This window comes from Apodemus sylvaticus, chromosome 3 (assembly GCF_947179515.1).
Source record: "Apodemus sylvaticus chromosome 3, mApoSyl1.1, whole genome shotgun sequence".
Classification (NCBI taxonomy): Eukaryota; Metazoa; Chordata; class Mammalia; order Rodentia; family Muridae; genus Apodemus; species Apodemus sylvaticus.
In genome coordinates this window covers 170789334-170806071 of record NC_067474.1, presented here as the reverse complement: position 1 = coordinate 170806071, position 16738 = coordinate 170789334, and the positions used below count along the sequence as shown (strand labels likewise).

The following is a 16738-nucleotide window of genomic DNA, read 5'->3' as shown; positions in this document are numbered from 1 at the left end:
TATGTTACAAGGTTGTGCTGAGATACGTGTGAGATTGTACACATAGCTGGGAGGCTTCCCACCCTGTCCTTGGATAAGCAGAACCGCAGACACCCGAGGTAACCATGGTTCCCGGTCAGAGGCTGACAGAACTCACTATTTTCACGCCGGGCTGGGACTCATCCATCTCATAGAACTCAGAATCAAGGAGAAACTTGAATTTGGTGCCCAGGCCCCCGGCATTGGTCAGTGTGATGATCCTGGATGTGGTCTCACCCACCACATAGCTCCCAAACTCAATGAGCTCCTTGTCAAGGGACAGCTGCCAAAGAACACGAGGGTAAGCCATGATGGCCTCCAGACTGGCTGGATCGTCAGTCACAAAGGGTGGACAGGTCCTTGCAGGGATGGTGGCCCAGAGGACCCAATGTCTCCCTAGGAGAAGGTTTCCTCTCCTGAATATCAGATGCAGTCAGGGGAAACCGGACAATTCTCCTTCACAGGGACGCCCATATTCAACTCCAGTCAGGACAGGAGGGGTTTTGTGGGCCTCTGTGCATGGTACAAGTGGGAAGCAGCCCACGTAAGAAGTCACAGACTCATATAGTACCCAGGGCAGCTTGGGGCTCCTATGTCTGGTTTTAACAAAGTCAAACCAGCAGCTCCCTGGCTGAGAGATGACAGTAATTCAGAGAAGGCAGTCTAGGAATGGTGAACAAGCTAACAGCTGTCACTCCTGGATGACGTAAGCTGTGTGGCAGACACAGAGCCTGGAAAGTGCTAGTTTTCAGAGTGGGGCTGCATCATTCATGGCCTCTGTGAGCTATGGGCCAAAGACTCTCTGTGCTCAAGCTAACAGTGCCATGGCTGAGTCACCATGGTTCCACAACCATCTCTCACAAGGCTGTTTTGGAACACTGAATCTAAAGCCAGGGCTCCACCTGCCCTGCCTTTCTCCAGAGACATGACAATGGGCCACTAAAACAGGCAGACCAAAGTATAAAACAGAGTAGTCCAGATTCAGGCCAGAGAGGCGAGGCCGTCTGTGCCCGCCACAGATGACTGGCAAGGGCTGTCATCTTCCCCACTCAGGGTAGAGCTCTGACTATTTTTGCAACCCACCCTAGATCTGCCCTGAGAGCTCCTCTTGTATGGGTGGGCCTCCGTGTCTGTGCCAGGAGCTTGGCACACAGCAGGAGGGCGGGACATTTGATGAACAGAGCACCAGCTTCCTCAAAATGGTTCCTGCTTCTAGGGAGGAGAGAGGATTAACAGTAGGAGAGACTTAAAGAAATCCCAGTGTATTCCATGTAGGAAAGAGCCAAAGCCCAAACTGAATAAAACCCATCTTTTATAACTACTTCTGTTTTATTTTATGTATGGGTGTTTTTCCTGCATGTGTGCATGCACACGCATGCCTGAGGAGTTCAGAGGAAGGCATAGGATCTCCCGGAACTGGGCTTACAAATGGTTGTGAACCACCACGTGGGTGCTGGGAACCTCTTGGGAGAGCAACAAGCAAGTAGCTTTAACCAAAGGATACACTGACTTTTACTAGAATTCCTCACTCTCTGCTTCCTGACCCAGGATACAATGTAACCAGCTGCCTCAGTCTCTCACAGTCATGGTTTCCCCATCTTTAGGGACAATATCCTTAGACCACAAGCCAAAATAAATCCTCCTTTCCTTCAAAATAAAATAGTTTTAAAATCTAATTTGACCTAGTTTCTAATTTAAAGGAACACAGGACAGCAGGGACACACACAGTGGATGTGATAACGGGGCAGTCACACAAATGCACAATGTTCTAGAGAGCTGGCTGAGTAAGGCTTTATGACCCAGCACTGGAAAGGGGGCTGCTATTCTAGGTCAAAAAGCATCAAATGTAATCGCAGTGTATCAGAAGTAACTGCTCTGTAAAGGGTAGTGTGGGGACAGTGGACGCTTTGGCTATGGATGGTGACAATCAGGAGCTGTGTTAGTCCTGCTGGTGTGACACAGACTCTTAGCTCTCCGCCCGCTCTTCCACCTATCACACTGGAGAAGTCCTCTCTCTGCCCCACTGGTTTTGAACTTGTACGCATGCCTGTGTTTGGTCAATAAATCACTGGGAGATGTGCAGTAAGTGAAGGAAGACATTTGCTGGTACTGCTGGCTTTGATTTCTACATGTCCAGCCATTTTCCATGAGAACTTCATGTCCAGCCCACATTAGTGAGATCACAGTAAACCTGTGACAGGCTTATAAGCCTGTGTGGGACTAAAGCCATGCTGCAGTCTGTCACAAACACTGAGTCTGCATGCTGTGCAGTGTCACTGGAAAGACACGGTGATTTGGTAGGTTCTGTGCTTATTAAGAGTGTTGATTCTGATGTTGGTAATTTCCCATGAAGTGGTCCCACAACAGTAAGTTGTGTACAGATGGAGCCAACGTGGCAGTTGAAAACTTGAAAACTCTCTGATGTAGGTAGTGAGCATAGGGAAATTCACCTCATGATTCTGTTCTTCATTGGGTTTGAAAATTTACTCACAATGAAAATATCTGGAAGCCAGTAGTGGTGGTGCACATCTTTAATGACAGCACTCAGGAGGCAGAGGCAAAGGCAGAGGCAGGTGGATTTCTTTGAGTTTGAGGTCAGCCTGGTCTACACAGTGAGTTCAAGGACAGCCAGAGTTGCATAGTGAGACCCTGTTTATAGATAGAGGTAGATGTACTTCTGTGGTGGAGCTCTGGCCTCAAGTCCTCAGGACTCCAAGGTCCTTACCCTGGAGAGAGATTCAGGGAATTGAAACTTACAGAGCATTTTTTTGTAGAACATTTCAGTGGAACAGAAAAGCCGCCGGTCTGAGCCAAAAATGAGACATTTCCTTCCAGATCTTTATTTATCTAAAAAACAAAGCAATCCCAGTCACCACGTTTATGATATCTATGATGTCACAGTTACCCAGGCAGCATCTGTATAACCAGGCCTGGACCTGCCTGCTACTTGTCTAGTGGACATTTGCTGGTACTACCCCCAGAGGAAGAGTCCCAAAGTATTCCACATAAACAAGTCCTGAAGAAACACATGTCACAGCCTACCAGAGCCCCTCCAGTCAGATCAAACCTTCTGGCAAGCTTTATTCCACTAGCATTGCAGAATGATGCTGAATTTTGTTGTTGTTGAGCTAGAAACAAAAAAACCCCGTGTGACCTTTGACTTACCATAGGTTTGAAGGTGACAAGGACTTCACAGGACATGCCGGCTGACATGGGACCAGGTGGGTCAAAGCTGCAGAAACAGAGATTCACAGCACATGGGTAGTTAGGTCACTGTGGAAAGTGGATGCTCACTACACACTCAGCTGGGCCTTTAGGAGTCTTTTCTCTTTCTCTTCCAGGTACCACACCTGTGCTGGCTAGCTTTATGTCAAATTAACACAGGCTAGCGTTATTTGAGAGAGAGAAACCTCAATTGAGAAAATGCCTTCATAAGATGGATCCATAAGATCCAGCTACAAGCAAGCCTGTATGACATTAATTAGTGATTGATGTGGGAGGGCCCCAGCCTATTGTGGGTGGTGCCATCCCCGGGCTTATGATCCTAGGTTTTATAAGAAAGCAGGCTGAGCAAGCCATGACAAGCAAAGCCAGTAAGCAGCACCCCTCCATGGCCTTGGCATCAGCTCGTGCCTTCGGGCTCCTCATGTTTGAGTTCTTGTCCTGATTCCCTTCAATAGTAGATTGTGATGTGGAAGTGTAAGCCAAATAAACCTTTTCTTCCCCAGCTTGCTCTTGGTCACAATGTTTTACCCCAGCAGTAGAAACCAGAGTTGAGACAACGCCTCTGCCCAGATGCATTGGCAAGTTAGCAGCCTCAAGTCTGCTGTGCTCCCTCCCTTCTGACGGTATCTTCTGAAGAACAGGAGACTCAGGCAATCTTCAGATATCTGTCCAGTGAGGGAGCCAGCACATCGAGTGAGACACATTCCCAAAAGTCAACTCCAGAAGGTTGGAGCTGTGGGCTGCGGCTGTGGCTGCCCTGGGGACACACACCAGGCCTTGAACCAAGGATGTTGAATTCTGACAGCAACATGAGGTAAAGGCCTGTAAGTCAAGCTGTCCAGTAAAACAGCCCCAACTGTAGGGAAATGAGATGGGAACCAGTCTGCTGATCCGAGTCCTGGGTGAGTGAGAGGGTCTTCCTACAAAATTCCTAATATTAGGCATATTTTTACGATGTTGTATTTTACATAATTTGCTTGGCTTGGAAATACACAAAAATTTAATATAAAAATGTGTCTTAATATTAAAAAAAAAAACCTTCACCTGTAAACTATTTGCTATGCAAGCATGAGGACTATAGTTCAATTCCCAGAACTCTAGAGAAAAGCCAGGTGTATTCACAGCACGGGGAGGCAGAGACAGGAAGATCCCTGAGGCTCTCACCCTACAGACTAAGTGGTAAGAATCCAATGCTATGTACATGTGGGGTGTTAGAGAACCAACACGGTGAGAAGCAGGGCCAAACCCTTAAGAACGTACACAATAAACTATTGACACCATTGCATGATTGAGTGGAGCTTCTAAAAGGCATGTGGTAAAATAGGAAAGTCGTAAAGATAGAGTTATGGGCAGGAGGAAAGAAAAGGACACTCATCTCTAAGAAATGCCAGCTAATCTGAAAAAGAACTAGGAATTTTTAGAAACGAGAAAGTACTGAAACAAGACACACAGTCAGCAGTTTCTGCAGCCAGCTAGACGCAGCTGAAAAGACCAGTAAGCTGGGGACATCACACACACTCCCCGAATAGGCAGAGTGTGAGGCAGGTGCCATGAGGACAGGGAGGCTTCACACGGGAGGCACAGGGCAGAGAGTCATGGGAGAGGTGACTAACTGGGGGAGCTGATATTTGCGGGTAAGGAATAAGATATTTCTAGAGCTTCTCAGAGATAGGAACCTCAGGATCAGAGAGAGATGTACAACAAGTCTAAAGAGAATCAATCGACTCAGGCATGCTGCAGCAGGAGGTCTAGGACACAGGGCCAGGGATCTCAATGTAGTCAGGGGAAACTGAGGAACACTCTAGACAGACACAACTACAACAGCAAAAGAAATCAGAAGACAGAAATGGAGAGAATCTTTAATCCAGGCCTGGAGAGGAGGGCTTTGTGGTAGCTCGCCTAACCTGGGTCTTCCATACACTCTTCAGAAACCATACAGGCTAACGGAAGCAAGTGACTCATCATGCTAAAAGATAGAAAAGCTCTCATGCCTCAAATGGTGGGTAAAATAAACAACTTTTAGCAATATTCCCACCATGCAAGCACTTTGCAGATACCTAGGAGATTCTGCAAATTGCCAGAAAGAAGGAGCAGAGAACCAAAGATCCTACTGGCCACTTCCACTCTGTTCCCATGAGGACAGCACCTCTCAGTGGAAAGTACCTGTCAGAGTTCTGTCAGCCATTGCTGACCATGGAGAAATGATACAGCAATGTAGTCTCCTCAGGAACAGCCCCATGAAGACATCCTGAAAGGGAGCTCTGGTGTAGAAGGATTTTAATCCAGTAACATGGCTACTCTGGCTGGAATATAGACTCACACCTTTAATCCCAAACAATGAAGGTAAAGTTAGTTTGTAGAAGGAAGTACTCATGTTTGAAAGTGATGTCTATTTGAGAGGCAAAGTGATGAATCGGAGAAAGTTTTGACAGAATAGGATATGCCCAACTCTCACCAGAACAGGGAGAAAGACTACTTAAGAGAGAGCAGGGCAGGAGGAGAGAAGGGGAGATGGAAGTTTTATCAGGATAGTTGTACAGAGACGAGAGAGAGAGAGAGAGAGAGAGAGAGAGAGAGAGAGAGAGAGAGAGAGAGAAGATAGAACAAGCCAGAGAATCAGAAGGAGCCAGAAGATAAGTACATATTGCCAAAGTTAGTATGAGGCCAAGCAGAGCAATTCAGTCAGAAGCTGAAAGAATCAAGTTTGAATCAGTCAGCACGGAGAGGAGTTTGTGCCAGAACAGCAGACTTGACCAGCTATCCAGAGTGCAGAAAGAGCTAGAAAGGGTGAGCTTATTCAGCTGTAAGTCTCAGGCTAAAAACATTCTAGGCTCAGATAAGACTGTACAGAGGCTAGAAGCTCCCAGGACTAGGCCTAGGTTAGCAGATGGAGGCAACCTCTGAGATGACAAATACCTCAGGCCAAGAAGATACTTTTTCCACCCTGAGCAGGAGCTTTCACTTTAGAAATTGCATATCACACACAGTAACAGATGTAGGTGGCTTGAGCTATGAACCGACCTGCCTATAATCTGGATACAGTGAAACACAACTGTAGTGTCAACTATTTAGGAACTGAGGCAGGAGGATTGCAGGTTTGAGAGCAGCCTGGATTACATGACAAGTACTGGTCAGCTACAAAGCAAGACCCTGTTTCAAAAACAACAAAAAGAAAAAAGGAAAAAATAGAAAAGAAAGATGAAGATCATATGCTGAGCAACAGAAGAGAATGTTGCCAGGTGAAGATAAGAGGGCGGTGTGGGATGGAGCAGCAGCCAGCATCAAAGGGAACCACAAAACACACACCTACAAAGCCAGCGAAGATGTGATAGTATATCCACCAGAAGAGTCCAAGAAGAAGAAGAAAACTGAAACACTAGCACAAAGAGAAAAAAGTAAACTATGGTTCAGAAAAGCAGTCTTGAAATCTTCACAGTGAGAGAGCATGCCAGCTGCCAATGGGGACTCCTACAGGGCCAAAAGCAACACAGGGTGGAAGTGTTAGAAGACTTAGGCAGTCTATCTGAAAGCTTGGTCATGTGTGACCAACTGGGCTGGTCCTTGTGATCTCTCCAGTTCTTTAAGGCAAGCCGGCCCATGGTCTCATGCCCAGACTCCAAAAGACTTACTCGATGTGGATGAAGTCCTTCAGGTTCTCCTCCACACCCACCAGCTTGCAATAGTTGATTGTGTAAGTAGCATTTATCAATGTGATTTTTTTCTTGTACACTTTGCCAATATCAAAGTCCTGCAGAGACAGAGGGGGCGTGATGACTCCTATCCCTCCAGACAAATCCAAGAAATGGTTATGGGAAGAGGGGTCTAGCCTGGTCTTTCCTGACTCAGGAGAGGTTAAGGATCCTGAGGTAGAAAAGGTTTCCCTGTGGTCGTGATACCCACCTCCAGGTCTGAGAAGAACAGGACAGGGAAGGGCCTACTTCATGAGAACTTTCTCCTCAGCAGGATATGAGTTTTGTGCGGGACTGGTTGGCTGGGAGAGAGGACGGAAGCACAGGCTGCATATCTTAGTCCGCCCTTCTGTAAATGCTAATACTGGCCAGCTGGTGGTGGGTGCTGGGTCCTTGGAGCCACCTCATGAGAAGGTGGAATTTGCCAAGCAAAAGGGGCCTGCTATTTTCTTTCTCAGAAGTCCAGGCCCCTATTAAGGAGTGTCCAGGTGCTTCCTGTTCCTTAGGCTGTCAACTCAGTCCTGCACACCAGCCCCAAAGCTGAAGACTTTTCTGGGTTTCCCATGGTCGAAACAGAAAGCATCAGAGGCAGGAGAGTGAAAACAGGCTTGCTTTCCTGTCCACCCCTCAAGGCTTACCTTGAAGTGGATGACCTCAGGCTTGCTGTTGAATGGGCGGCCCTTGAACTCCCGCCCAGATACCACCTGCTTTTGGACCACCCCTCTGCGCAGCTGCTCCATAGTCCGAGCCAGGATATCCTTTTCCATCTTACTTCCGCCCACAGGTTTTCGGTCCATGTCCTCCTTGGGCACCTCGGGTTCAAACAGACAGAGGTCCATGCTTGTTAAAGCCTCATAGTAAACAAAGGGCAGGACCTGAGCTGGCATGGAAGGACGGCTTGCACGCAGGAGGCTGGCTGTTCTGAAGGGCCCCAGCCTGAGAGAGACAGAGACAGGGAGACAGAGAGACGGAGACAGAGACAGACACACACACAAAGACACAGAGAGACACACAGAGAAACACAGAGAGGCAAAGAGAAGCAGAAACACACACAGACACACACACACAGAGACATACTGAAACAGAAACAGAGACAGAGACACACAGAGACAGAGAGAGATACACAGAGAAGCAGAGAGTGGTAGAGACAGAGATAGACAGAGACACAGTGACAAAGACAGACAGAGACATGCACAGAGGGGGAGAGACACAGAGAGAAACACAGAGAGAAAGAGAAAGAAAGAAAGAAAGAAAGAAAGAAAGAAAGAAAGAAAGAAAGAAAGAAAGAAAGAAAGAAAGAAAGAAAGAAGAAGGGCCAAAGGAAGAAAAGTAGAAATATGTAAGACTCTCTGGGAAGTAACAGCAGAAACGACTGTTCTAGATTATTGAGTCAGGGCAAAAGAAGACTTTTGGGGAATTCTGCAGGACACAGTCTTCTTGAAAGGCGTTAGTGCAAATCAGGCAACCTCACTAACTAATGTTAGCAATTGGAAAAAGAGTAATCTAAGACGAGCCTAAACTTTTCCTTTTGACATCTGTGTGAAATCTGCCTGAGACCCTGGGCGTCTGGGTCACTGGTCAGATTCCTCCCCGGTTCTCCCCAGGGTGGAGAGTGCCTGGTGCCTGCCTAGGCCCACTGCTTTTCTGCTGAAATTAAATGGACCAGCTAACCCAGCTGGCCTTCTCCACTTCTTCCCTAGAAGCAGAAGAATCAAATCTCTTTGTTCTGGTAGTGATGCTAACTAATGTTTACAGAAGCTGAGAGAATTTTGCTCAGGGATGGGGCTGTATGTAAGCCTGAGCCTCTTGTAAACTGTAATCCAGAGAACCAGCATTCTGTGTGAGGCATGTTTATTGAAAAGAGCCATTAAAGCAAGTTTGAACTCATGGATTTTTATAGAAAAAAGTTTTCTTGTTTTATCAGAGAGATGGCTCAGCAGTTAAGACTGCATAGCTGCTCTTCCAGAAAACTTTAATTTGATTCCTAGCACCTATATCTGGCAGCTTACAACTGCCTGTGACCTAGCTACAAGACATATGACACCTCTGATCTCTGTGAGTGTCTGTGGGTACACACACATTAAAAATTAGATACTTTTTAGAAAGGAGTGTTTTCTTGATAGTAAGCAGAGTGATACATGCTCGGTTTTGGAACCTTCCAGCATCTGTGTTGTTCCAGGCTATGCGCAGCAGTACATGGCTGAGCCCTGCTTCCCATTGAGAAGGGGCTTGGAGTGTGGGATCATCATATACATCCCAGCTCTCTCCCTCTCTCTTCTCCGTGTCCACCCCTATCCCCTCACCCCCCCACCCCCGTGTCTTGGTTTTTTGAGACAGGGTTTCTCTGTGTACTAGAACTCCCTCTGTAGACAGGTTGGCTTTGAACTCAGAGATATGCTGATATGCTGCCTCTACTGGAGGCATGAGCCACCACTGCCTGACACAGGCCATTTCTCTTAGAGATTATGGAAAGGGAGAAGCACCTAGAATTTGGAGGAGGTAGTGGCAGGTACAGAATGGGGCATGGAGGTGGGCAATTACATCTGGGAATCTGAAATCTCAGTGTGGCTCAGGGTGACCCTCTGCTGAGGACCTGATGGAGGAAAGCTGTTACCTGGTGTGACTGGTATGACTCTTTGCTCCAAAGCCCTGGGATATCTGGTTCAGCCAGTACCTCATCCTCTGTACTGATGCTTCCCAGGTCCACTTGAACAGACTCACTGGAGATGGCTTTCAATACACTCATAGGCTTGGGGTGTAATATCAGGTCACTGTCCTGCTGGTAGAAGGGCAGTGCAGTAAGACACATGCATTACAGAACAGACCGCATGCCGTGTGCAGCTGACCAGAGAGAGTGGAGCCTGAAACAGGCCCCATGTATGCCTGCCCCTGTGGACGCCTGCCCCTGTGGACGCCTGCCCCTGTGGACGCCTGCCCCTGTGGACGCCTGCTTGGGACTCGCCTGATAGCCTCACATAGGTCTTCCAGTTCTTTTGTTCTTTACAGAGACAATTGTATACTCACAAATCCTTCTAACTTTTCCATTTAAAATACAACACACATGTCTCTGGATTACCAAATGCCTTCCTATGTGTTCAGCAGAGGCCACTGTAGTCTTGTTCATGGGGAAACAGTATAAGTTGTGGATGCTTGTGATTTTCTCTACCGTTGCAGCAGCCATGCTCAATGTGCTGAATTTTCATGTCGGATGGCACACCAATTCCGGGGAAAGGCCTTTGAAAACTCAGAAAGGAAGGTTGTCCTGGCCTTGTTGGAGCTCCTGGGGGGGATAAGGACGCTGGGAAACCAGGGCCTTCCCTCCTGGAGGGCAGGTCATCACTGTGAACCCTGGGATGAGTTCTCAGTAGAGTAGAGTAAAGCTGTAGGACAGGTGCATTAGGAACATGGCTGGGGTGGCAGGGAAGGTCGCTCAGAAAAGAGGTTTCAGGAAGTATGTAGAATGTGCCCCTGAGGGAAGACAGTTGCAAAGGACCTGATGGCCCACAGTGGGAATGGCTGGGAGGTAGAGGCTCCACCTGGCCCAGGGGCATGAAACAGAAAACATCCAGTGGTGCATCACTGAAACACACAGGAAAATGCTCCAGAGACAAAGACAGGCAGCCAGAGAGCAGGGTTCATGTCGGGTACAGAGTGCTGGGTCCTTATGCTATACCCTCAAGGAGAGGAAAGGTGGAAACAAATCTTTCCAGCTTGGGATGTTGACTACACAGACAATGTTTCACATCAGGCCTTTAGTGTGAGTGAGTGCAATATTCAGCTTTCAGGGAGACACTAGGAACACCTGACAGTGGTGTGATACCCTGTGTATGGACTGGCTACACACATCCCTTCATATGAGGCTGCCGCCACATTGTATGTAGGGATGGAGGAGGGACTTTCCCCTGTCTCACAGACAGGCAGCTCTGCAGGGCTCCAGTAGTGCCACTGGCCAACATGAGAAACTTACATGAGGGAAAAGAGGAATCTGGTGGACCTCACAGGGCCATGGCCCTGGGGACAGGAGCCAGCCTCCTCTTCCCTGCTGAGCCCTTGGCCCTCCCATCTGCACTGTCAAGTGCCTGGCTCAGCTTGAAAGGGCAGCTTCCTACCCACCTGCTGGTGAGTGCTGGCCAGCACAGTCTTCCCTTCGCAAAAGTCTGAGATGTACTTCCAGGTCTTGTCTCTCAGAGTCCATCGGTCTCTGGGTTTGGGGGGTGGATGCTGTCTCCTTTTCCTTTGTTCTTCCTCAGCTTCCTCTTTCAAAATTTTACTTACAATCTCCTGCTTCCGGAGTTTCTGCTCCTCTTCAAAAGCCCTGTGGGAGGTGCTTCTCAGATAAGAGCCGGTACAGCAGCTGCAAGCTGGGGACCCAGTGGCTACTGGGGTTAGGCATGCTACTCCTCTTAGCTCTCTGGTCCTTTCCAGGAGCTCAGGTCCAGCCTAGGAGGGCTCTGGTGTAAGGATACCTAGTCTTAGGCAAGCTCAAGCTCCGTGGACAGTACAACAGACAAACCTCTCAAGGGCAAGGTTGCTGGAGGTGTGACTCAAACTCTCACCTCACCTTAACCCTCTGTGCCCTGTCCAGCTCTGCACTTGACCTGTCTAGTTTTGAAGTGCTTCACTCGTCCAGTCTACAAGTCTCTACAGCAAACCCAGCCCTCATGGGCCTCCCCACCCTCATTTCTAGACTGGCTGCTGAGGAGTCCTCAGTGATACAAAAAGCAGGGCAACATGAGAGTTTGATGACCTCTCACTCAGTCTCCGATTCTTTATAGCCATCGCCAGGAGACACCACCCAGGCAACTGACAATCTATACCAAACACACTTGGGCAGACCGACAGAACACATTGAATCTCTAGTGGCAATTGTGGGTTGTGTGTGTTGCATATTTGTGAGACACTATGAAGAGGAGGATGCCTTGCAGCAAGGAAAGTAGCAGGCAGTATCCACACAGATCATATGCGGTGACCAGCAGGGAACAGGGACTTGGGAGACAGCTTTAGGGAGAAGCTGGTGTGTGCAGGTGGAAAAGTTCAGGTGTGAGGTAGGCCCCTCTGGAAACTCTGTGGGACCAAGCCTGGGGGAGACCAAAGAATGAAGCAGAGGTGTGATTTGTGGGAAGTGAGCCCCAGGCACCTGCCTGGGTGGAGGTGGTGGTCACAGGAGTTCAGGAAGCCAAGAGAAGAAGTGAGGAAAGATATGTCCTATCCCCACTCAGAGCCTCTGCATAAAGACCCCAAGTGGCAGAACTCCTTGGAGACTTTTCCTGGGTGTTGGGGATGGGGTGCTGCAGTCCTCTCCCACAACCCACATCTGCTTTCTGGGCAGGAATGAGCTTTGTCCCTTTCAGGTGATGCATGCCAAAGCGGGCTCTCTCTGTGCCCACACAGGTGTCTCACCGCTTCTGGGCTTCCAGTTCCTGGTGCCTGCGTTGATGGAAAAGGTACTTGAATGCATCTCCGCCTTGGGCCAGGATCACTTCTTTCTCTGTGAGGGCCTTCTGCTCAGCCTGCTCTGCCCTGCTTTGCCCCCATGCCTGGAACTTCTTCAGTGTTTCCTGGAAATAGAGAACTCTAAAGTCATGTATCAGTACATGCCCATATACACACACTCACACACACACACACACACACACACACACACACACAACTTACATATACTCATGTTCAGATATTTTCTTTGAATGGATATCTTTAAATCAATGTTGAAACATGTGGGTCCCATAGTAGGCAGTTTTCAAATACCCATAATTTTCCACGTGTTTCTCACCTAACACACAGTCCCGGGCCCCCTGGGTCTAGAATTCTGTGCAGTAGGGTGCATGTTGACACTGTGCAGCAGTAAGCATGTTGACTGTGCAGCTGTGTGCATGCTGACTCCATGCAGCTGTGTGCATGCTGACTCCGTGCAGCTGTGTGCATGTTGACTCTGCAGCTGTGTGCATGTTGACTGTGCAGTGGTGTGCATGTTGATTTTGTGCAGCAGTGTGCATGTTGACTCTGCAGCAGTGTGCATGATGACTCTGCAGCTGTGTATATGTTGGCTCTGTGCAGTGGTGAGCATGTTGACTCTGCAGTGGCAAGCATGTTGACTCTCTGCAGTGGTGAGCATGTTGACTCTGTGCAGCTGTGGGCATGTTGACTCTGTGTAGCTGTGTGCATGTTGACTCTGCATCAGTGTGCATGTTGACTGTGCAGTGGTGAGCATGTTGACTCTGTGTAGCTGTGTGCATGTTGACTCTGTGCGGTGGTGAGCATGTTGACTCTGTGCGGTGGTGTGCATGTTGACTCTGTACAGTGGTGAGCATGTTGACTCTGTGCAGTGGTGTGCATGCTGACTCTGTGCAGTGGTGTGCATGTTGACTCTGTGCAGTGGTGTGCATGCTGACTCTGTGCAGTGGTGTGCATGTTGACTCTGTACAGTGGTGTGCATGTTGGCTCTGTACAGTGGTGAGCATGTTGACTCTGTGCAGTGGTGTGCATGCTGACTCTGTGCAGTGGTGTGCATGTTGACTCTGTACAGTGGTGTGCATGTTGACTCTGTACAGTGGTGAGCATGTTGACTCTGTGCAGTGGTGTGCATGTTGACTCTCTGCAGTGGTGTGCATGTTGACTCTGTGCAGTGGTGAACACGTTGGCTCTGTGCAACTGTGTCCATGTTGACTCTGTGCAGCAGGGTGCATGCTGATTCTGTGCAGCAGGGTGCATGTTGGCCCTCTCCTATTGGTTCTCATGCCCCGAGTCTTCATGATGTGACCCACTCTTCCCTAACTCAGATCTGAGCCCCAGTGCTGGCCCTCACACTGTCCTGTGCCCTGTGACTACTATTCCCCTGACATGGATCCCTCTCAGAACAGTGCTAAGTTGTTCTCTTTCTGATGGGTCATGGTTCCTGTTTGCAGTCCAGGTAGGAAGCCTGTGGGAGAGGCATGGCAAACCTTCAGGCCGAGCAGGCTGGTTGGCTCATGGCAGGAGTCCAAGGATAGAAGAATTCTGGCTCCCAAGAGCAGAACCCAGGGGATGGCCAGTTGGTTAGATGTGCCAGAGAGGCTGGTGTTGGGGCCCAAGTAGCCTAGAGGTGAGGCTCCACCTACCCGGCTGGCAGTGATGTTGTTCTTCAGGGCCAGCACCGCATCCATACGCCGCTGCATGTGCTTGCGGGACTCCACCTCTTCCTTCTGCTCTTTCTCACGAACTCTGCAGTAATGTGCATTTTATTTATTTTTTTATTTTTGTTTGTCTCTTTTGTGACAGGGTCTCTCTATGCAACCCTGGCTGCTCTTGAACTTGATATGTAGACCAGGCTGGCCTCAAACTCAAGAGATCAGCCTGCCTCTGCCTCCTGAGTGCTGGGATTGAAGGTGTGTGCCACTATGCCTGGTGAAATGTGCACTTTCGGTAGGGATGTGTGCAGGCGCTGCTGGCAATTACAGGGCTATGGGTGCCTAAGGTGCTGGTTACCTCTACCAGGGAAACAGCAAAAGCTGATGGTGTGAAGGTGCACAGACAGGCTCTCTGTCAGGGCTGGGTCTGTGGGGCCTGTGGCTGGGGATGCTCTCTATACTCCAGGGCTTCATTGTGTCTCATACTCCTCTTGCAAAGACAAATAGCTCCTTAAAATAAAACCACACAAATATTTGCTTCTGATGATTAGGTAATGAATTAATTAGAGGATCTCAAAGTAAAATCTAGGAACCCACATTCTTGTATTCCTCAAGGGCATTGACAGAAGAAAGATTTAAGGTGAAAACCCACCTTCCCAGAGAGGCCTTCAGGAACTTCACTGCAATTTTGTGGTTTCTCTGGGCATCTTCCACTAGCTTCTGATGTCTCAGCCCCAGCTCCTTTTGTGTATGCAAAGATTTCCTGCAGTGACACAGGCAGAAACTGGAATAAGAGTCACATATACTTGCCTGTCACAGATATTAAAGTGCTGCTGACAGGATAAGAGACCAGCAAAGATGGTGATATAAAGAGATAAGAGGAGCTTCTCCATCTTGAAAGATCAGAGTCCAATAGCCCCAAAGTCCACAGGGGTCAGTGGTTAAGCAGAGATAGGAGACACCTCAGTGCACTCTGAGGCATGTGTAGGCAAAGGGGTATCAAAGATGTGTGATGGAGCCAGAGAATAGCACAGTTGGAAGGGATAAAGGGATATGCAGAAGGTAGGGTCTTGATGGTGCACGTCAGTGGTGACTGTGGGCACTTAACATGGAGCCATTGCAGGACCCACGGCACAGATGCAAAGAGAGGGAACTGTGAGCTAGTTCTAGAGAAGAGACTCAGTGTAGAACATGAAGGAACTGGCCAGGGTCAGGGCCGGGTGGCACTTACCGGGCTCTCAGCAGGCGGTTCCTCTCTGACTTCTCCATGGCTTCTTTTTCCTTTTGAAGCTGCTGGGCTGAATGTACCTCAAGGCTCCTCTGTCTAGCTTTTGCCTCCTCTTCATGATGCTTTCGGACATCCTCAAATTGCCCCTTCTGGATCTCAATGTGCCACATGGCGTTCCTTGTGAAAACAGACCATTTGTTGTTTATAGTAGCTAAGGATTTGAAGACATGGTCCCATCCCTCTCTGAAGCATCCATCTGGGGATTTGAGATGATCTTCTTTTGATAAATACTCTAGACAGATATTAGGCACCACTAACGAGGAGTTAGCACTCTCCTCTAAGGCTTACATATGGCCCAATATTACCAGAGAATGAGGTCTCACTACCTAGTCTCTAAAGGAGAAAAGTCACCATCATATTAAATCTAGCCAGAGCTAACATCTGGCTTCAGTCACTCACCTGACCTGCAGATTGAGTCATCTCTGCAGTGGCCCCCTTGCCTGACTGCAGTGGAAACTTAAGAGTTCTTTGGAAAGTTGCCTGAATGGTGTTTTGCTGGGGCAAACACGTGAAGGAACATTTCGTTACAGTGGACACAGGTGTGAAAGACTAAGGCAGACACATGAAGGAACATGTAGCTAAGCAGACACAGGAGAGAGGATGATTTGGTAAAGCAGACACGTGAAAGGACACATGAAGGATTCTTTGCTAATGACATGCCTGTATTGGTTCCCTTTACACTGCATGGTTGAGGCGCATTTGTGGGTACTCCATAGAGAGAGCACACACCAATAAACTCTGGTGGCGTGCTGCAGTTTCTTGCCACTTCCAGGAACTCAGACTTATTGGATGCATGTGCTGATGATGCAAGACCAGTGCTGAGGCAAAGCACATGGAAGACATGTGATGTTTGGATGGTATAACTAGGACTCCATGGAGTGACGGAGACAGAACCTGGCTTGCTGGTACAGCTAGTTGTGCAACGCTTGTTGGTCTCATATCTTCACTTCCCTGAGAGAGGCACAGCTAAGAACGTCTCCCCACCAGGTCCCTCCTGCTGACCCATGCCAAGACTGAGGCCTGGCTGTCTCTGCTAGGTCGTGTCACCACTGTTCCTATCCCGACTCTACTGAACTGGACTGCTGGTGTATCCATGAGGTGTTTGTGAATGAACTGAGCTCCCACTGCTGACCTGTGAACTGAACAGCCAATTTCCAGATAACACAGATGGGAGTTACTCCAAAGAACCTTTCTAAACAGGTGTTCCTCCCCTGTATCCTTTCTTTCCCACTATCTCTGGTGGGTGGCGGTCTACAAGGGAAGTTAAACATTTAAGAATCATCACTATGAATAGGCTTGAAAAAATTAAAATTACACCTGGCCTGAAGAAAGATCTAGAAAATGTCTTCTGAGGGGTTCATTGAAGCTACCACAAAACACCCCAAGTCTTCAGACATTGTTAGGAAGAGGCTCAG

At 48.5% G+C, this 16738-nt stretch overlaps 2 protein-coding genes across 2 annotated transcripts in view; both read right to left on the bottom strand.

Moving 5' to 3' along the window:
• Gnb1 (G protein subunit beta 1) overlaps window positions 1-16738 on the bottom strand; it is a 268388-nt gene that overhangs the window by 130754 nt on the left and 120896 nt on the right. The window lies entirely within an intron of this gene.
• Window positions 1-16738, bottom strand: part of Cfap74 (cilia and flagella associated protein 74) — a 60543-nt gene that overhangs the window by 35905 nt on the left and 7900 nt on the right. Inside the window, exons 6-16 of the mRNA XM_052178350.1 lie at window positions 15267-15440; window positions 14688-14798; window positions 14027-14129; window positions 12333-12490; window positions 11046-11247; window positions 9547-9708; window positions 7571-7744; window positions 6873-6991; window positions 3184-3250; window positions 2776-2865; window positions 137-301 (exon numbers count right to left, since the gene is read on the bottom strand). Coding sequence (XP_052034310.1) covers window positions 137-301; window positions 2776-2865; window positions 3184-3250; window positions 6873-6991; window positions 7571-7744; window positions 9547-9708; window positions 11046-11247; window positions 12333-12490; window positions 14027-14129; window positions 14688-14798; window positions 15267-15440 — 1525 coding nt within the window. The remainder of the gene's footprint in view (window positions 1-136; window positions 302-2775; window positions 2866-3183; window positions 3251-6872; window positions 6992-7570; window positions 7745-9546; window positions 9709-11045; window positions 11248-12332; window positions 12491-14026; window positions 14130-14687; window positions 14799-15266; window positions 15441-16738) is intronic.